Raw genomic sequence first — 23,248 nt, forward strand, 5'->3', positions numbered from 1 at the left:
AAGGAGGAGGTTCTTGAGAATTGTATTTTTTAATATTGATGATTACCTTTATATAAATATGTACTACATTGGCATATATATTACTTGCACTCATATACTTATCTACTTATTTACTTACTAGCCTTATATACTTACTCGCTTATATACTTACTGGCTTACTTGCGTAAGTATAAAAGAGAAAAGGTACATAATTAGAGTAAGTATAGTAGTGTAAGTATATAAGGAACGTAAGTATATAAGGCGAGGAAGTATATAAGGTGAGCAAGTATATAAGCAGCGTAAGTATATAAGCAGCGTAAGTATATAAGCAGCGTAAGTATATAAGTGGAGTAAGTATATAAGTGGAGTAAGTATATAAGGCGGGCAAGTATATAAGGAGCGTAAGTATATAAGTGGAGTAAGTATATAAGCCGAGTAAGTATATAAGGCGAGCAAGTATATAAGGAGCGTAAGTATATAAGCCGAGTAAGTATATAAGCCGAGTAAGTATATAAGTAAGGGAAGTATGTAAGTAGAGGAAGTATGTAAGGCGAATAAGCATATAGGGAGAGTAAGTATATGAGGTGAGTAAGTACTCACTCACTCACTATATAAGGCAAGTAAGTATATAAGTAGAGGAAGTATATAAGGTGAGTAGGTATATAACTAGAGTAAGTTTATAAGTACAGTAAGTATATAAGTAGAGTAAGTGTACAAGGAGTGTTGGTATATAACGAGAGTTAGTATATAAGAGAGTAAGTATAAATATAGTAAGTAACGAGAATAACTTATATGAACTCTCACAAAAGAGTTTAACTTGTTCATAAAGTATATAAGTGCAACTACTAATCTAAATCTAGTATTTTATAAATAGCCACTAACTACATATTAATAGCAATAAAATTCAAACTCTTGCAAAATCACTAGCGTTTTTATAGTAAAGGTAAAAGCAACGCATTTTTAATAACTAATAAATACATTGCATTTATTTAGACGTTATTTTCCTTTTTGTAACTATTATTGCGAATTAAAAGGAATTTAGTTGAAGTAAAGTAACCTCATGTAAAAAAAGTAACGACTTAAACTCATACAATTATAAACGGAAATTGAGACAAAAAATATGTTTACAATACAATAAGTTACAGCGATAAAAAATATATACCTTGAAATTATCAAATTAATAAACCTACCGATCCCTTATGCTTATTATGATAAAGTTTTGGAGGAATATTTACAAAATTGTAAATTAACAATTTTTTTTGACATGAAAATGAATATAAAAAAGCCAAAACAGAAAAGAAGTTTCAGCAAAGTCCTTGCCTGTTCATATTTATTTCAAGAAACGAGAAACCAGGAATTGATAAGACCACAGTAGTGTAAAGTTATGTTATAAATGCTATCAGATTATTATTAAAAGTAATTCATTGGTCTTACTGAAGACAAATATATACGTGTCCTCTGCAAGTATAAAGTAGATTCAATACAATTAACTCCTTAAGATAAGTATTAATATATGTTTAGTGTATTTTGAAAAGAAAAGACTCGGTGTTAGGTTAGAAACTAAACCAACAACACCATCACCCGTATGGATGTATGTCCTGGAAAGATGTTATGAATTGACGACGGAAGGAAAAGCATTGAAAGTATAAGTAAGAAAGTTAGTAAAGCATTCCAAGATGCATTTTGAAAATTAATTATTTGTAGTCAAGATAAATGGACTCCTCATGGCAATGAAATGCCAGGCATGCATATTAAGGCAATGAAATTTCACAGGGGTTAAAACACTCTATTCCAAGAGTGTATTAAGTATGAAATTAACACGATCTGCCATGTTGTCCCTTTCCAACTCTAATTGATCCCGACTGGTCCTATAGTGACATTTGCAGAATACTACTGTGAGGATGCGACCCCTATCCCGATCACAATTCAAATTTATTATATAAATTAGCTACTTCTTTCAGTTAAACTATAAATAACACCATAGAACAGAAAACAGATTACATTGAATTTATGGACGAAAGATACATGTGGGTAAGGTAGAAATTATATGCTATATAAGTATATTTAAATGTGCTTCAATATGATGTCCATTATTGCGAAAATTTTTCACTCTTGTTTTTTACACACACATGCAAAAAGCAAACATCACACAGCCGCAACTTGAATATGGTAACTTTCACTTTCAAGCTCTGAGGAAACATCATCCGCTCAGATTTATGGTCTCCTGGTAAGATGTTATGAGTTAGTGTTACGCCATCGGCAAAGCTTTGATGAAAATTATAAATGAAGTATGTTTTTAAGTAGCTTTTTGAATGAGTACTGGATGGTTGTTTATTACTTTTTCTTACTTTATCTTTTTTATTACTTTATCTTTTATCAACAAATTAATTTTATGCAAAGATATGTTTAAAACATTATATTTATTATATTCACGTTAAAAATATTTCCTTTTTCTAAGCTTTCCTTCATGTAATGCAAGTTTAATTGATATGGTTAATATTTGGAATTTAAATTTTGTGTACATATGTGCTTATGTTGACATGTGTTTAAATACAAATATGGGGTAATATTTATTTTCCACTCCTTTAATATAGGTATCAAAAGTAGGCGGTAAAATACCAAGGATATGAGAAAAGTTCACAATTGAGGATGAAGGCCCAAGTGTATCCTACAGAATATCGAAAAACCGAGAGATATACTTTACGGCTGTGCGCTAATGTGACTAGATTGATTATAATGAAGTGGTCACCGATAAGTCATTTTTCACGTTTCAAAGTCCAAAGCAGTTTAGTCACATTTGAAAGCGACATCCCAGATGTGATATCAGTATTCCACAATCGCCGAAACCTGTGCTTTGTATAGTCAAAAAAACTATGCCAGCGTGGAGAAGTGGTGCAATTTTGCAGAGATACCGAATTTCCTTACAACTACTTTAAATTTGAACTGAATCAACCGCTCAAAGTTAAAATTTAAGGAAGTCTCAATACCCAATAGCTGAAGACGATCGGAGTGTTCTGAAAAGTAAGAATTGAGATGAATGAACTCCTTAAGGTAGGATATTTTCTTTGTTTTCATAGCATTCTCGTAGCAGATCGTAGTATATTACTTTAGTTTTATGAACATCTTGTACTTATTATTATGAAATAAATCTGACTTAAAGTGAGTGTTTTATACGTTTTGTTTTTAATTTTTTTCTTTTTTGTTTTTAAAATAATGTGCAAATTATTTAAGCAAAAATAAGGACATACAATAAAGTGAACACATTCTTGAGACCAATTAAAGGTACCATTTCCTTACAACAAGCGGGTGTATACAAACTTGATTGTGACTGTGTTAGCTTGTCAAACATGGAACATTGGATGGCTGGAGTCTGTCTGACATCTGGGACCCCTCATAAAAATATAAAACCCTACGTCCGTGCCCACAAAGCAGGACCTCGAGACATAAGAAGCGCAATCATCCAACATCCAGAGCGGTGCGGTAGGAAATTAAGAAATCGTTGGCGGTAGATGACAAATAACAGTGAACAACCGTACTAGCTTTGTATAAAAACCATTACAACATTATGAAGTATCTCTATCAGGACAATATGATATATAGCTAGATTTAAAACTATTGAGGTAATGTTTTCTTTTGTTGGGCTTAAGGTCTGAATCCCCCATACAACTTTAAATAATATGAAGGTACGAAATAAATAAGATGTGTTTTGCGAACAGTAAAAAGTTTTTAAACTGCATTAATTAATGCTTTTAAATAAAAGGAACAAGTATCGCAACTGCGGAAAGTTTTCTTTTAAATAATGACTTTTTGCTCAAATATTCTTTGATTTTTGTTATTTCGATGATTATTTATTTTTGTTCTCCAAAAGCAACACATAACTAGCTGGTGGTATTTTAGTTATACATTTAAAAAATCACGTCCCTTTTCTTTTTTAAACTATAATTAACTCAAATACTATCTTAAAAAGATGTGCGGAATCAAAGTGACCTTAGTTAATATAAAGATATTGTTGGTTTAAAACTTACTCATAACATCTTACCAGAAGAACATAACACCGCGCGGGTGATGCTTCGTTAGGGGATGAAAGGGAAATTATCCACACATCCCAGACTGCGGGGGCCATATTTCAGTGTAGCCAATGCCAAAAAACTATTGCCATAATTATTATAAAGAAACATGATCCTAACCTCAAGAATTGCACGGCCCATTTCACTGGAACTTTAAAACTATATTTGTTTTATTAAACTAGAAAAGGACATTACAAGAAACATGATGAGCTTAATTATATAAGAATGTATTACGATTAAAAAGAAATGAAAACATTGTTATTAAATTATAATTTACAGGTCTGGAAAATAACAAATTAAATATAATATAAACAATGTTATATATAATATAATACAGTAATGAGAGAATCTGTTTACTAAGTTACAGTTAGGGTTAAATTTCTAAATTATTAAATTGACGATTATTGGCAATCCACTAAATAATAAGAAAATAGGCAAATAAAATAAGAAATAGTTTTCGTCTAATCTTTGTTTTATTATTAAAATAATGATGAACTAAAACTTCCATTTAAATTTAAATAAGAAAAATATACAATGAAAATCATAGTATTATTAGTGGAAGTGATGTCAAATTGATAGAAACAATTTTTCAGTTGAACTTCTAACAAAATCGGTAACGTATAAATTGTGAAAGTAAGAAAGAAGAACGAAAACAAAAATTCTGCCTGTAAGTTGTCAAAGCGTCGTATTTTTAAATGACTACAAAATACAGTAGTATTACACTTACCCTTTTCTTAACGAAATCTATTTAAGGTTCAAAAACCTCTGGTTAGAAAAAAAATAAATGAAATTATATTAATGATACTACGTAAAATAGTATTAAAACTTTTAATCACTAGAATTGGAAAAATAAGAATTTACATTTAATGAACTTAAAACCCAGCCATCAGAAGCTGACGCACACTTGGAAAACAATCATCACACACATACAAATAATATAATAAATATTTCACTTTCATCGTGTAGTGAAACATCTCGGGTTTATGGTCTCCTGGTAAAATGTTATGAGTCGGTGTTATGCAACCAACGAAGCTTTTGTGAATGAGAGAAAATTTAACTACGAGAAAAAAGAAGAGTAAGTAACAGAGCAAAGGTTAAGTAACTATGTCAGAATTTAAATAGACGTCTGTGAAAGTAACAGTAACACATTGCAAAATGTCAAGGAATCAATCAGTTACAATAAAACATTAATAAATTAATTCCACATAACTTTTAAAACTCCAATTATTTATATATATATTTACAGTGTACATAAATAAAAAAAAGTAACACGTGATTTAAAAGCATTAGCTAGATTTATTTATTTATTAAGGTACCAAAAGTAGTTTACATTATTATAAAAGAATAGTTATGCACAAAGGATAAATTATCTCTTAAAAGAGATCTACACCCTTGATAGAGGAAACAATAAAAGAATTGTGGTTTAAGTACAATAAAAAAGAGAAGGAAAAAAATAAAAAAAAGATATATATATATATACATATATATATATATATATATATATATAAGCATACAAACAAAATTATAGTAATAGATAATTTGGATATTAGACATACATAAATATATATACATGCCATAATTACTGCACTCTGCAGTAATTATGGCAGTCTCTGTAATTATACAATGTGTGAGATCCACAGCTGGTATATTCACATTACTGTGTTTACGTACTGTCAATTATAATTGTATAAATAAATACCCACATTCCTGTCTTCTCTTAATAAAGATTTCACAAAAGGTAAAAATACAAACATGAGACATGCACACAGTATGATGTTGAATATTGGAAGCTCCTATTAAAACTTAAACTACGTGGTTTTATGTTCTCCTGGTAAGATCAGAGTGTTGCGTAACAGTCACGTTTTCATAACATTGCCTACCAGGAAAACATAAAACGAGAGATCGTGGTTTGAAAAAACTGGTTACTCATTATATTTTCTGTGATATTTGATTTTAAATTAAATAAGCTTGTTCAGAAGACCATAGCGGCACACTTCAATTTTATTCTTTATGAAAGCATCACGCTTCCATTTTTTTATTTCTACTCTGATCTCAAATTAAGTAAGTTAATTTTGCAAACTAAATTTTATGCTGAGAATATTTGCTAATCTTTGTCAATTTCGTAATAAAAATATAAAAATAATATTTTCACAATGCTTTTGATATAGGGCTAATACTATAAATTATATATTTTTTGTATTTTTACGTCCAACACTGTAACTGCATTCACCATTAAAAGTTTTTACTTAATTTATTTCTTATTATTATTATTTTTTTAGCAAGAACATCCCTTCAGAGGCTTAAGGATCTGTGCGCATGGAATCGTTGATTATTTTGGGATATGTTTTATCTTAGAGGAAATATGCTGGAATGTTGGTTCTACAGTAAATGGGATTTTTTGTCTTAAATAAACACACGTGGGTGTTATTGGGATTGAACTGAACCAAACCCAAATTCCTCCATTGATAATCTAAATTTAAAACACAAGGCTCTTACTGCTCTCTTCTACTCGTTCTCGAGGAATATTTGCTTAGCTCCTGTACGAAGCATCACCAGTACTGTTATCTACACAGCAAAGAATGTTGTTGGTTCGCAGTATTATACAAAGTGGCCTTGCACCATGGAAAAGGCGGTGATTTTCTCTCATATTCAAGAGTCGAATTCAATCAAATCACACTTATTTTACGACGTTTTTGTAACACAGCTTATATAATAATCTATTCTATAATATTTATAATTAAAAAAGTTAAGTAATCGCTTTCAACCGAAACAAAACATTACTCTCTCGGTTTTGTGTTCCCCTGATAAGTTTTTTTAAAAATCAACCAATATAATTAATTGACTTGTGTTGGAAAGAATTTAAAAATCCTATTTTGTCGATAGATTATAATTAAAACGAAGTACCAGAGTCTCTAATCAGAAAATTGTAATCCAATCAACTCTTTCTGCTTTGTTTGAAATGACGCCGATGAAAGAGAATGTAATTTATTAATTTATTTCTTAAATAAGATATCTTTCATATTTAATATAATTTGCTTGGCTTTTTTATTATTATTTATAAAATTTATTTATTCGTTATCATAAATTAAATGCACCCAACAAAAAACTCAAGTTATCGTAATGTTGCATATCAAACAATTTGCTATGGTCCTGATACGAAAAGTAAAAGAAAACTTCTCCTAATACATTCACATATAATGAATGAATGTACTAATACTTACATAACATAATATTAAATAGTATGTTAGGTTCATAAAATAAGATGTTAAAAGTTCTAAAAGAAAATAAAAAGTCACGCACACGAGTAAGACTCATTCCTGCAATCTTAAAAATGAAAAAAAAAATTACATTATTAAAAGAAGATAAAATAAATTCAATTATTCAGGGACATAACCTGATATATGAATTTAAGAGTATAAATCCTTTGTCGCCTAAAAGATAAACAAAAGGCGAACTTAATATAGGCATTCATTACCGTCAACCATGAATGTAATAATCAAAACAATTCGATAAAATAAGAGAGAGAAGTAATAATATATCTGTCGGAGTAAGACGCAAACCGTGGTTTTTAAAAAGAGTGACGTCGGCATAACTGACGTCACCAAGGCCTATATTCATGTATGTCATCAGGTTCTCAGAGTCTTGAAGGTAACCTCGTAGATGGTTTGACTGATCCCTTACTTTGAAAAGGTCCTTACCCTGCAACGGGTCGAGCAAGACTACCTGTAATCTGTACTCTCGCCTCTTTTTATACCAACATTGTTGTGACTACACTTCCACAGTTGGCTCCTCAGATGCTTATATGGGTGACACCTGATAATTTCAACTACCCTCAATTATTAGTTATTCAAATAACAATAACTGTGACGATATATCTGATCTAAATGTTACTATTAAGTTAATTAAAATATAACATAAAATATATAAATAAAAAAAAACACATCAAAAATAAATATAAGGTAAATCATCCCGTACACGACCGGTTTTGAAAATCAAAAACCAGGTAGTGCATATTTTTTTTTTATTTTACTGCTTATAGTATCTTATTCCACAGAATATTATTAAAATTTTAATCACTGTATTTGATTAATACGTATGCTTCACTGCTCAAACATTCATTAGTACGGCTGGATGGGATTGTGTCGAACGTTGGTCTTTTAAAGCATTGCTTCTCAATTTATGTTCTCCTGGTAGGCAATGTTATGAAAAACGTGACGGTACGTAACACTCTGACCTAACTCAAAACATTTTACCAGGAGAACATAAAAATATGTAGTTCATATATAAATAAGATTTGACATCCCATTGCATGCTTGTTTGTATGCATGAAAGGGTATTTCTTAATAAATATTGAACTTTTTGTTGGAATTTAATAAATAAGAATGAAATAAAACTAAAAGGTGCATGTAAAGAATTTAAAAGAAAATTATATTTTAAAAACTAAATTACAATTAATTGAATTATAACCTCGTCTAATGAATAATATTTTTTTGATATAGTAAAGATAATAATGCACGAAAGTTACATTTAATTTGTTTTCCTTCTCCTTTCATTTGCAATATATTCGTAGGTTTTTGAGAACGATGAACAAATAAGTAACTGTTGTTTAAAATTAATCGTTTATAACTTTAAAATAGTCTCACATGCTTTTCAAATTCTAAACTTTGATGAAAAATGTTGTACTTTTATGTGATATTAGATATTGTTATTATTTTTAAAAATAAGTACGAATAAAATAAATTTTAAATAGCTTTTAAGCAGTAGGTTAGGCAAGTCATTATATTTTTCTTTTGGTTGTCCAAAAGAAAAAACAATGATAATAACTTACTACAAACCATAATCTTTACTTAGTGCATGTACACATGTCGTACTAGAAGCTTATGATTTGAAATCACATAATTCTTTTTTACACTAGAATGAGGATTCCTAAAGTTGGTAACTGTTCTTTAAACGACCGCAGTTATTGAGGTGCATATATTGTATGAAGTTATTGAGGTCGTGTATATAATATGTTTCTGGTTGAGTTATTATATCTTACGTCTTGCTTGGTAGTAGTTTCTGAATTAATGATCTCTGGATGATTTTTATTTAGGACAAATGCCAGCCTTTCCATATTTTTAACAACATAAAGCCGTTGACTGATTAAAAAAAAATATATAAAAAAATATTACGGCTTATTGGATAACAAAAAATTTAAAAAAATATATTTTTTATTTGCTGAACACCACCGCAACTCATAACATCTTACCAGGAGAAAATAAAGCCGAGCGGGTAATGATTCACTGGAGGATAAACGTGAAACTTTATTTTATTTTACTCAATATTCTGTTAGTTTTCGTAGCATCCCCGTAGCAAACTGTAGCACAGTTGTACTGTGCTATTTATGAATACCTAAGTATTCGTATTATGAACTAAACGTGGCTACAATATGTGTTTTTATTTTCCACTCCTTTTTGAAGAAAGAGCAAGTTATTTAAGTAAAATTAGCAAATATATCTTATTCAGGCCCAGTTTCACCAAACGTGTTAAATAAATGACGTCTTGGCCTTTGATGGATCATTGGATGTATTGAGCGTGCCACCACGCACTAATGTCGTTTTGAATGCCTTGACAAGGCATTAATATTATTTCCTGCTGTGGAGCTCCATCAAACGTCTGATGGACTGTTAATCTATTGCATTGTCAAAACTTAAATGTCAATTCCCACCCCTAATATTTTGGTGCCATTGTAACAACATCTCTTTTTTTTTACATTTTCGACAATTTCATTGCATTTATTAAAATTTTTATTTTTCATATAATGAAAAGTTTTACCCCGGGAGTTTGTTTGACATTGCAAATTAAAAAAAAAGTTAAAAGTAAAAAACAAAACTATTTTTTTATTATTTTTTCACATCAATTAGGTTTCGTAAAAAAAGTGTAAATACAAAAGTTTAACATCTTTTTATTTTCTAAAACATGACATTCGACATTTTTCTACAGGAGTTATAGCTTTGCCCTGAATCGATATAAACCGTTTTTTTTTCTTTAACCACTCACCCCCTTTCCCTTTCCGAACTCATATTACCCATAAGTCAGTTTTCCTTTCATTTTTAAAATATTCTGCTCCTTTTCCAATGAGTCTCATCTTCTTATTATTTTCTCACTTTTTAATTGTAAATGAATCTAAAGGGCGATTTTTAAATCTTAAATGAATAATCGGAAAATCAATGGTATACAAGATATTTAATTATATTGTGTTATATATTATATTAAGTAACACCCACCTTTTTGTGTTGGGGGTTAAATATGTGATGTGGGTTAAAATCTTCATAGGGTTTGCTTCCATAGCGTTCGTCTAGGGGCCTAAGAATCTCTACAGAATTTAGAAGTCTTTAATTGTAAGAGGACGATCAAAGAAATCGTTTTCAATTGCAACATAAAACGGTGCTTTACCAGATAAAAAAAATAAATTACTGCGAGTATAATTACCAAATATCTAGATATCTAGAAAAATCTAAAAGTCTATACGCACCTTTATGAAAAACCCAACGAAAGGCAAAAGAACATAAATGAAAGTCAACTCAAATAACACTAATTGATATAGTAGAAGTTTAAAAAAATATATTCGCAAAAATGATAAATGTATACAGGAACAGCAAGAAACAAGTCTGCTCATTTACCTCTTGCAAAATTTCTATAGATATCAAATATAACAATACTTACCGAAATATACTTCATGGAGCAAATTATTTCTTACAGTGAGTATATCCTTAAGAAAAGAGTAAAGGACGCTTAAATAGAAAATTTAAATGATGGAATTATCCTTAAAGAACTTATGAAATCCTAGAAGATTAATTGTTTCAAATAATGCTCTACTTTCTACTACTTTATGATGAATAGACAACTAGTATTAAAAAACATAAAATTTATAATTATTTGATTTTTACTCTACTTTCACTAGCAAATGGTAGATGTAACTTATTTTATTTCTATTTTCTAATACTTATCTTTTTTTTATTTATATAATTTATAAAAAGGTAACTACTTCTCACTAACAAAATCATTTATTATCACAGGTATAGAATTCATAAAGTAAACACGCAACGTAAATTCATATTCCTTCGAAATGAAAAAGATTTTATTAAAATTAAATAGTGTAATGAGGATGACGCAAATAACTCCCAATAAGCTCTGGCATCCTGGGCTATCGACAGATTGACTCCTCCTCTAGGGCGGTGCTGATAAAAAGTGAAAGTGCAGCCTAGTCTGAATCAACTGGTGGTTGGTATACAGATGTATGTGTTAAACTTTCGCTGCCACTTTGAATTACGTTCCTCACTATTTCTGATATCCTGGTAAGTTTGATTCTGAATTGTTACGCAATGGTTTCGTAAATTGGTCGACAGTGTTTTTGTAGAAATATCGAGTTAGTCCCCTACATCCTAATATTAGCCGACCACAAAATATTCTCTATTTGAAAATTATCTTGAAAACGTGTTATATTTTCATAACACTTTTTTTAAGTAAGAGCCTCAAAGAAGGTGAAAAATTTGGCAAAAGTCAATGTAGATTGCCAAGCTTCCTATTTGAAATTGGAAAGCCCAGATTTCGAAATAGATCTACATACAGGTTTTAGAGTCTAGATGTGGTAAAGTTGAATATGGGCTACGGTATCATAACTGAGCTTCTGAAGGTAGGAGAAAATTTCGTTCTAAACAAGCTCTGGCTATTCTTTAAGTTTCTCATTTTTAAGGGAGGGAATTCCAAATACATGGACATTATTTTCAGAAATGGCTAAAAAACTTGTCACTATTCATAATATTTTACCAGGTGAACATGAAAGTGGATGATTGATGAGATAAGCTTTTTAGTACTTTATTGAGAGAGTAAATTTAAAAATGCAACCGAATTATTCAGTCCATTAAGGTTACAAAGGTCCTAGAAGTGCATAACATTGAGCATGCGCGTATTTCCTTTGTTCTCTTCAGTGATATTTTGGCGCTACAGGAGCCTGTACGTTTGTAATGAGGATAGCTGTGCACGTATGTTCGTTGAAAGCTCAAACTGAAACACCTGTACCAGGAACACATAATTGGTTTAGATATTTCAGATAATATCGATTGTAGGAACTAAAAGTGTTCAAAGGATTTCTTTTTTCTTCGTTGTGAAGGGATATTATTTTATTATAGTTATAAATTTTTAACACCTTCCTACATCCATTTGTTTATTGTTATATTTTTTTATATTAAGAGTAGGTTGGTTCTTATTTTTGTTTCTAAAAATCTTATGTATCTATCTGTATTTATGTATATACCTCCTTTCAGTCTGTTTTAAGACTAGACGAACTACTTACTGTTTTAAGTGAGCTTTTTTTTCAGATTTTTAAAATAATATTTAACGGTGGCTACCAGCATATGAAAAATAATAAAAATTTATAATTTTTTATGTCGTAACTAAACTTAAGTACGACGTACGTAATTAAGTACGGCGTATGTGTTATGCCTATTATAGGAAAAAAGAATTACGCTGACAATATACTTTTATTTGAATTTGGCTACTATTCATTAAAATTTGAGACCACCAAAAGTAGAATTTGTTTCTCTTGTTCATTGGTGGTAACTAGCTTAATTATACTTCTTCAATATACAATATATGTGTCAGTTATCAATATACATATGTTACGCCTCGCTTCGCTATTTCATTTTCCACTGTCATTGAACGTATATACTCGTAATGTTTTTTGAAATTTTTTAATCTTCGTTCTCTGTCCAAAGACCGGGTTCTTTATGCAAAAAGGCAGACGAAATTTCAAGGTTTCTAAATAATCTCAAGATGTTGCTAGACACAAAAACCTCAATAGATTTTCTACAATATGACTCATATATAAGGACTTAAATCTGGCCCTTCGTTATTCAGTGCAATTGCCATTTTCTTTTTGGTTTTAATAAAAACTTCATTATCAAAAAAATCGAACGCAACAAGTTCTTCAGATAGTTAGTTACCAATGGTTTCCTTGGAATACTGTTAAGGCTTTTTGGGCATTCCTTTTTTTATGTTCTAACAAGTCTTCAGATTTTTACATCCATAAGTAGTTTCTTGGAGTTAAAGTTGCAACAGAATCTTGAAGCCAGCACTTGACATAGATTGTAATGACAAAAAAGCATATTACAGTAACGACTTTCAATTTATTTTTGACAATTTTTTTAACTGATTAAAATTGGGTTTTCAAGTATTTTGTTAAATTCTAATGATGCTCGTATACAAAGCGAATTTGCTATATTGTCTACCGTTACTTCAACTCAGTGATGTTTAAAATTTAAGTTCAGAGTTTAAAAAACCACCATGAAAACTGTGAGAAAAAATTATAGAATATGCTTTTTCTGTTCTTTTCCGAATTCACTGAATTTACTCAGTGGGAACTCAGAGTCACCAGACAGAATAGCTTTTGAAACAATAGTCTTTCTGCTTTAGTTGAAAGTATGTGTGTACCCTAACACTTCAAACCACCAGTCACCAAATAAAGAAGAAACTTCTTCGCGAATCATCAACAAACAAGCCACAGTCAGTCACGTTTATCTCAGCGGATGGGAAACCAGGAAATCATAAGACACGAGTATTTCGTAGCAAAAGCACTCTATAGAACTAACTACACTATTTTATGTTCTCCTGGTAAGATGTTTCGAGTTAGGTAACAGATCGTTACGTAACAGTCACGTTTTTCATAGCATTGTCTACCAGGAGATCATAAATTGAGAGGCAATGGTTTAGAAAACTTTGTTTGAATTCTTTGTTTCTTTTTCTCGAAAATTTGAATTTCCTTGTTTGAATTTATTCTTTTTATTCAATTATTATGCAATGGAGTATTAAGTTTTATGACAAATAGGATGTTACAAATGACACATACATAGTACAAGTAGAGATAATTGTAAATATTTGTTTTTTTTTCTTTTAATTTTGACCTCAATCTTCTAGGGACAGATGAAGACAGACATTAGTGAGAATCAGCTGTTTGTGACTAGTGTATCGCTGTGAATCACTACATTTTAAAAGCAATAGGATGAAAAATCGATAAAGCCAGCCAACACAATACCACACACATAAAAAATAACTGACACACAAATATAACTTTAATATAATAAATATGAATAGTTTTCACTTTCATCCTCCAGTGAAACTACATCCGCTTGGTTTATGTTCTCCTGGTAAGATGTTATGAGTTGTGGCGGTGTTACGCAATCAATTAATCAATCGTTTTGTGAAGGAGGTCCATTGACTTTTCTTTTCTAGATTGATTATTTTTTTTTATTGAGAATCATCTCGCGTTAAACAGACAGTTTGAAAAGTTCATTGAAATTTTTCTGGAATAATTCTTTTTGTAGAAACTATGGTCCAAACTGGTTATTTTTGCACAAAATTCCTTTTTGATTATAAGGTTTATAAAATGAAAAAAAAAACCTTGAGAATATAAAAAATTACTCGTCGTGAATCGTAGGTACTCCCGTTTATTTTAGTAATAACGACACTTGTAGAGTCACTAAAGGAAAAAAGCACTACGCTTCAAATATTTTTTAGAGACACTATGAATAATATTTATATACAAGTGTATATGTATGTAAATGTGTACTTATTTATAATTCATATTTATAATCCGCTTTTTTTAGACAAAGCTGAAAGAATACTCTCACTGCTTTGGAATCCTGAGGCTTTGAGATGACTCTTTATTAATTATAAGAATTGATGAACACATATGTTTCTCTTATCTTTTTTTTCTACACAACTTGAAAAACCTTTTAAAGTATATAAAATATAGGAGTGCATCTGTGGTTGGTCGTCTAAATAACCTACCCTACTAATCTACAATCATAAAATAAAGTTATGAAATACATATTATATATATTAGCTTCTTATGTTACAAGTTTATTTTGTTTTTTATGTTTTTTAAGAAAAATAATTTTTCATTCCTTATTTTTTTGTTAGCTGCTCTGTAGGGGTCACATGTATTTCATAATAAGAAGTACCAGGTTTTCATAACCCTTAAGTAGTATGTTACGATTTGCTACGAAGATGCTACGAAAGCTAAGAAAGAGCACATTGATCTTAATTATACACATAGGTTTTCGTACAGTCTCAATCATCTAAAATATGGAAAATATTTATATTGGAAAATATATAAGTTTTGATTTCTTTATACAAGCAAATTTTAAGTAGAACCATAATCCACACACCTGTCCTCATGACTGATGACAGGTTTTTAGTGACATTAAACAATATAATACTGCGATTCATAAATTACTATACAGTATTAGGTAATTACAGTATTAAGTAATATCGGCTGAAGTACTTGAAACAATAAGATCCAATTCTTCACAATATTGTCATAAAAATATGATTCATGGTCCTTGCGGATTTCATAATCCTGCGTCACCATGTATGAAAAAAAACATTTGTTCTAAAAAGTACCCTAGGGATTTTATTTCTGAAACACAAACCGGGGATGACGGTTACCCAACCTACAGGCGCAGGTCACCAGATAATGGTGGAAATACATCAATAAAAACGTCCTCCTCACAGATTTATGTTCTACTGATGAAATGTTTTGACTAGCGAGATCAAAGAAAATAAATATTTTTTAACTTTCGAAGCTGTTCAGGAATTGCTGATAAATATTTTTTACATAAATGTAATGCAAAGGTTAAATGCACTTATTACGTACAGCCTGTTTATTACATCTCTCCATTTCCAATTATTTTGCAACTGGAAAATATTATTATTGAATTTAATCCTACATGTTCTGACGCTAATGCATTAATTAATTATACATTAATAATTTGCACTTTTGTTTCAAATATGTCAGTGCAAAAATAACAACAAAACCATTGTAAGACGTAATAAAATAAAATAAATTTGTCAATGTAGGAAATAAAAATTGCTTCTGACAAAAAAATTCATATAAAAATTTCGTCTTTAACAAAACAAGCCACGCTAAGCAACTTAATAGAAAAAAAAATATTTAAAACGAAGAAAACCAACAACCAATGAACAACGACAATAAATAATAATAATAAAAACCAATATACGCCGTTTGGTCACGTTTATTTCATGATATGGAAACCAGGAACTCATAACGCTGATGTAGTAATATTATCTGCTACGAGATTTCTATGAAAAGTAAAAAAGTATTATTGATCCGAATACCGAAGTCACTTTCGTTATAATGTAACAGGAGAACAAAATTGAGAGATGATGGTTTGTATGCAAAACTGATACGATCGTCCACTATTGCTAGTCTTTAATATAAATAAGTATTATTATTATTGTATTTCAAAGTTAACATAATAAATATAAAGTTAAAACATAATATGTCTAAGTTAATCGCGAAAGCAGGAAAAAAAGGTTTTTTACATTTGTTTTACCAAAAAGAATTAATTATGCGAGTCATAGTCTTTTTTTTCTACACGAAACATAAAGCAAAATCGTTTGAAGTTAAATAGGTTTTTATGTTTTTTCCTCTGAATTTTTTTTTAATGATTAGCTCAACTCGTCAACTCAACTCAACATATTTTTATGTTTTGAGTTAGGTCAGAGTGTTACGTAACGTCACGTTTTTCATAACATTGCCTACCAGGAGAACATAAATTGAGAAGCAATGCTTTAAAAGACCAACGTTCGACACAATCCCACCCAGTCGCAGTAATGAATGTTTGAGCAGTGATGCATACTGATTAATCAAATACAGTGATTAGAATTATTATAATATTCTGTGTAATAAGACGCCATAACCAGTGAAGTCAAAAAATGACATCTCGGAATATTTTAATAATTCTTACATTCATTTTAGCAATTTTCTGGATATTTTATATATTAATATTTCCTCTGGTCTTAGTTATATATACTCGTACGTAATCTCGCCCGTCTGGTTCCTTATGGTGAAAAGTAAAGAAACTGGGGACTTTGTAGCAGCCATAGTTGAACTTTCACTTTCAATGTTCAGTTTAACTTGTATACCTAAAATCTTTTACATAAAATATTACAGGTAAGTTAAAAAAAATCTAAAACCAATTAGGTATTATCAAATATATTGTTACATTTATTTTATTTCATCGTTTGTAAGATTTATACTTGGACTTAGTCACACATATACAAACCGAAATATCACAATATGGCTAACTATATATTTTGAGTTTTTTATGAGAAAAATTCCTCTTTACTAATTTAAAATTTCAGTTCAGCAGTGATGGATCTAATCGATGAATTCCGAAGGTGTAATGAGTTGATAGTTAAAGGAACCCGCTTTGAAAAGAATTTCTTGAAAAACATGAAAACTGTAAAAAAGCAAGCAACTGTTACTTGGGCTGTGGCTATGCTAAATAGCGCGACTTACCTCACTCTTCCTCTTTTGAGACCTGGACGCCATTTAACTCAAGACATGTATGTAATATACGGTTAGTATTAATTAAGTTATGAATTATAATAATTAACAAAAGTTGAGAAAATAATAATGATATGGTGTATCTCTACGATGAAGTAATATTTTTTAATGGGAAATCATAATTTCTATTTATATTTAATCATTTTCAGGTTTGGAACCGATGCTGGAATCTCCTAACTACGAAATAGCAACCGTTATGATGGTGTTATCGATCATATTTGCTTTACCTTGAATCGAAAATGCTAGCTCTGAATGTGAAATTGCCTAATATGTGGAAAGATAGTAAGAAATTCTTTAACTAATATATCATCCCAACGAATCTGGTGGTGAATATGAAGTGAGAAATTTATATATAAAGAATCGACTTCGAGAAATTTTGATGTTTCACATTATGAATATAAATCTCCGAAATAAAGTCGAGAGAGAACTACGATTTATGTTTGTGAATGATTTCATATTTATGATGCTGGCTTTTGTAACGGAATTGGTCGGTGGTTTTAAGAACACTATGTTGCAATTGCCCTTTTCTTTTAGCGCGGTCTTCATAAATTGTTATTTTGGGCAAAGGCTAATTGATGCTAGCACAGCTTTTGAGATAGCAGTTTACATTTTACGCTCTTGCATTTTTTGCCTAAAAAACTTGTTCACATAAAAAAAATCGCACATGGAACTCTTTAATTATATTATGAATAATTTGTCCATGCAGTAGATTAAGAATATTAAATGCACTATTCAAATAAATTTCCAAATAAATATAATCAATATTATTCCAGTTATTATATTATCAATAGATTTCCTGAATGTTATGTGTCTAAATAAAATATGATGTAATTAATGAGATCTAAGATTTTCGCGAGTTTCATTTATATGATGTAATTAGTTATCCAAGAATTGAATACGTATTATGATGACGAGAGGGTAGATGTAGAAGACAATTAAATTAAAATTTACTCAACAGATTCGGGGAATCCACCAAGTAATTAATAATTGTAAGCAGGAAAGTTTGATCTCTGCTTCTCTGCATCTCTCAAGTGAAAGAATATTCAAGGTCAAAAAAGTTATGCTGTATTTCTCTAATTCATTAATATATTCACATTTTCTAGATATGAGAGAACATAGGCGTTGTATAAAATAATAGATGAATGGACATTTCTTAAGTCGTTTCTTTGTCTAGATATGAAACCCAGGGTGCGTTAAGATTTCAATGATTTTTTTTTGATCCTGTAATTGTAAAACCAACCAAGATATAATCCAAGAAGATCTTGTTAATCCCTGACTATTTTAAATATTTTAGTATCAGTAGTATACAAAAGCAAAATGAAATTAATAAAACATTAAATAATACACACCCACGTGAAGAGAGGGCAGTGCTATTCGCAACCGACACTAAACCTTAATAATAATTAATCATATTTTCAAATAAATTTCCATACAACCCCTGGATACTCATATTAAATATTTATTTATATTTAGCTTTTATTAATTGTTTCTTTATTTTAGAGTTTTGCGGTATTGTCATGTAGTTCTATAAATATTCCACAGTTTCCTTTCAATCATTAATTCCGTGTAAAATGGTCTAAATCGTAAACGTCTCTGTAAATATATAATAACTTCGTTTTTTTGTTTTCTATCATCTCAAATTTAAAAAAAAACTTAAAACCTTCTTTCGCTTAACCAGAGTAGTAAAAATTTTTTGTAACATTAAAAAATGAAAAATTAAATAATATAAAGACTTACCTTATTTTATTTTTAACATAGAATTTGAACGTCTTAATCATTGTCTTGAAGGAAAAGTTGATACAAAAAAAGTAACATCCACCTTAGACGAGATATGTATAATCAACAAAGGCTGACAAAAAATATATATATACTTTACATTAAAAAAAATTTTTATATGTTATCTTTTGAAAATTTATCACAAGTATTAAAACATCATCTATCAGATAATTGGAGCAGGTTTGTATTTTGTTGTAAACCTCATAAATGCTGAAACGTAACAGGCAACTAAATGTATACTTAGCTTAATATATTGAATATTTTTACTTACTTATGCTTAATTACTTACCTTAACGTATAACAAAGCAAAAAAATATTATAATTAATTCATCCATACAAAATATATGAAGCTTCCTACGTTCGAGAACCTAAATAATAAACAGGTTTGTAAGTGTCATTTATATTTGACAACACGAAAACTATGTGAAAAAACCAGTTGTGGAATTTACAAATTGATTAATTACAGCATTGTGCAGTGCATTCATAATGGTAAAAGATAATACAATTTATTCAGACATATTGATATTTAAATAATAAAATAGAAGTATTGATATTAAAATGTACTAGTTTTTTGGGTGATTAAAATTTGATTTAAATAAATAGTTTTTGTTTAAAATTAGGTCTTTACTTGATACTTTCGACAATCTTTATATATTGATATAATATTCGTTTGATGTGTTGTCATATATAAATTACCTTTGTTTATTAAGTTGCCGATATTATTTTTCATGGATTTTTTTTTATTAAAACATCTTAACAGTATGTGAACTTTTCAATATTGTCTTTATTATTAAAAAAATCCCTATGAAATCCCCTGTGGAGAACCAACCAACCAACCAACCCTCAATTTATGTTCTCCTGGTAGGCAATGTTATGAAAAACGTGACGTTACGTCACTCTGACCTAACTCAAAACATCTTACCAGGAGAACATAAAACTATGAAATAGGTGTTTCTCTATGGTCTCTCGACATATATATAACATTTAATGATGTCCTTGTCTAACCTTAGTAAATGCGGGACTTTAAAAATTGTTTTAAATTTTTTATTAAAAGTTGATTGGATTAAGTTATTTCACAATTTAGTTTTAGCGTTTTAAAAGTTACTTGTCCGAAAGTTAAAAAATATCATGCTGTTGCGTCGTTGGTAGGAAATTAAAGATTCTTTATTAATTTTCTTATTTATACATAAAGTAGAATATATTAAATAAATTTCTTATTCTTCCGCTCTGTCTTCTCTACCTGTGATATTGCTTATTTTTACTTAGAATATTTTGCACATTATTTTAAAAACAAGAAAGAAGAAATTGAAACATTAAACAAAAAAAATAAAATAAAACGTTGCTTTATTCAGGTTTACTTCATAATATAAAGCACCACATGTTCTTAAAGTAGTGTGCTTACGATGTGCTACGAGGATGCTACGATAGCTAGGAAAAGATATTACTTTAATTATAAAAGACGTGTAGGCAGTGCATTTAATTACAATATGATTTTATATAGAATTTGTTTAGTTTCGTAAATATTTCTCACCAAATGAAATTTCATTTTGGTGTTGAATTTGAATTAAGGGGTCGCATCTTCACAGTAGTATTCTGCAAGTGTCACTGTTAGACCAGTCGGGATGAATTAGAGTCGGAAAGGGACAACATGGTAGATCATGTTAATTTCATACCTAAGACACTCTTTGAATAGAGTGTTTTCATTCCTGTGAAATTTAATGCCCCCAAAATGCATGCCGGTCATTTCATCGCCACGAGGAGTTCATTTATCTTGACTCCAAGTTTTCAGAATTTATCTTTGGAACACTCCGATCCCCTTCAGCTATTTGATATCCTTTAATGTAAACTTTGAGAAATTTAATAGGTTCAATGCTTTTCCTTCCTTCGTCAATCCATAACATCTTTCCAGGAAGACAGAGATCCATACGGATTCTGACAATCCATCCATACAACATCATCGTTGTTGATTTAGTTTCTCACCTAGCATTGAGTCTTTTCTTTTCAAAATAGACCAAAATATTAACTCTGAAGGTTTAATTTATGAGTAGTATAGTTGTTAGAAATGTATAAAAATAGAGCAAGCGCTTTCCATCCTTTTTATTCCTCAGTATCAACGTGGAACTGAGGATACCTGTAAGTTTGTTTGTAATAAGAATATAATAAATACGTACATTGTACATAGTCAACGGTCTTTCCTTGAAAGCTCCAACTGAAACATATGAAACATATGTACACATAAATCATATAGATCTTCATATAACTTTTTCGGACCTCTCACAGTCATATAAACTCCAGATCCCATAAGGCTTGGAAGAGATATGGTTAACTTTTAAGTCTTACATTGTTCTATCTGTATAAATGTACAATGTACTAAGATGCTTTATTATTCATATATTTTATAACTTCATCACGTTCTACTTCCTTAGAACGGGACTCATCCCTAAATATTTTGGCGATTAATTTATAAGACATATAATATAATAAACCATTCAATAAAATTAAATACGAATGTTTTGAGACTTGAATTTAGAAACTCAAAAAGAGGAAAGTAATAGCAAATTTTATTCATCTGAAACTATACAGCACACATACTTAGTACATTATTAAAAAACAACTTATCACTGTTTTATATGGTTTCCTTTGATTCAGGATATCCTAGTACTTGTGATAAAGGTTTACCCAATCGCCGGTTGCAATAAGGTCGTATTTTCCGTTTTCCTTTTGTGCTAGACCGGGTAGTGAGTTATATTATGAATTGTGGAGTAATAATAAACTATTTAATAATAAAAAAATATTTAATAAAATAATCTTAGTGGAAGTACTACCTAAATTTATTTCTAACAATAGTATATACAAAAGAATAAACGAACATAATTCCATATTTTTTATGACGAATCTCTTGTGACGCCTTCCTTACCGTACTTTTATTTTACAAATATATCCTTAGAATTATTTTTATAACTGATTATAATTAACTATTATAATTTATTTATTTATTTTTATATTAATTAATTATTCTAATACTGAAACTTTTTCCATTTTGTAATGGCAACATTTGGGTGTCTGCTTGTATTTGAAAACTAAATATATTTGAAAACTAACGCTTCAGCCATTTTGTAAGCCATTTCTGGAAGTAACGCTGAACATTAAAAATCAAGTCCTGGACTGATCAAGTCCTGGACTGGACCTCGAACACTTTTATATGTCAAACTAAATATGATATTTATTCAAACTTATTTGGTTAGTAATTAACAAAAATCAAAATTATTAATAAAATGGATGTAGTGTTGTTTAATCCCCACCCAAATAGAAGATGGATTTGACTTCAAGGTATTTTTTGATTATACTGTTTACAACGATTTTAATTATTTTATTGGTCTTACCTACCTAGCGACGAGTCACGTTGTTTATGTTCAATGCTTACCAGGAGAACATAAACTGAATGGAAATTGTTTTAAGAGTTCAGTTTTCTAAACTTGTCCCGCTCCCAAAGATAAGATTTTTAAAACAAAAGCTATTTAGTACCAACCGCAGTTGCTGACCTCCATCGTAAGTATGAATTTTTTGAGGATTGAGGATTTGAAACTTACATACTACTCTGTAACAATGACTACATATAAAAACATAAAAGAATCTCCTAGTATAAAGTTTTTTTTAATTGTTATTGTGTCTTCACGCTGTTTTCTTATAATGATCTAACAGACGAAGGTCAACGTTAGTTACAAATAATTTCATATAAGTCTCTATAGCAATTTCTCGTTTAGTAATGTTATATGGAATAAAATTAAGAAATAATTTCTTTAGTTTTGTTTTAATAGCTAAGCCAATTAAAATGAAAGTAACAGTTTGTACTGAAACTTTTTTGTACTAACCACTGATTGGATATAAAATTTTCCATCCTAATCGCCTATTTTATTTGATGCTTCAATAGCGATCCCAGGAAAATATAAGTTAGATGAGTTTCTGTTACATTTTTTGCATTTGTTTCTTCTTTGTTTCTTTTATAATTGAATAT

General features: G+C 29.6%; 1 protein-coding gene across 1 annotated transcript; it reads left to right on the plus strand.

Annotated features, from left to right (window-relative positions):
* The first annotated feature begins 558 nt into the window (after positions 1–558).
* LOC133319305 (uncharacterized) lies at positions 559–17,689 on the plus strand. The gene is made up of 4 exons (XM_061523263.1): positions 559–563; positions 16,912–17,061; positions 17,253–17,470; positions 17,607–17,689. The coding sequence occupies exons 1-4, from the start codon at positions 559–561 to the stop codon at positions 17,687–17,689; spliced, it is 456 nt and encodes a 151-aa protein (XP_061379247.1).
* The last annotated feature ends 5,559 nt before the right edge of the window (positions 17,690–23,248 follow it).

Source organism: Danaus plexippus, chromosome 17 (genome assembly GCF_018135715.1).
Source record: "Danaus plexippus chromosome 17, MEX_DaPlex, whole genome shotgun sequence".
Lineage (NCBI taxonomy): Eukaryota > Metazoa > Arthropoda > Insecta > Lepidoptera > Nymphalidae > Danaus > Danaus plexippus.

Coding starts and splice junctions, on each gene's coding strand:
- LOC133319305 (XM_061523263.1), top strand. Junction 17,062..17,252: donor TTTTACATAAAATATTACAG/GTAAGTTAAAAA, acceptor TTAAAATTTCAG/TTCAGCAGTGATGGATCTAA. Junction 17,471..17,606: donor AGACATGTATGTAATATACG/GTTAGTATTAAT, acceptor AATCATTTTCAG/GTTTGGAACCGATGCTGGAA.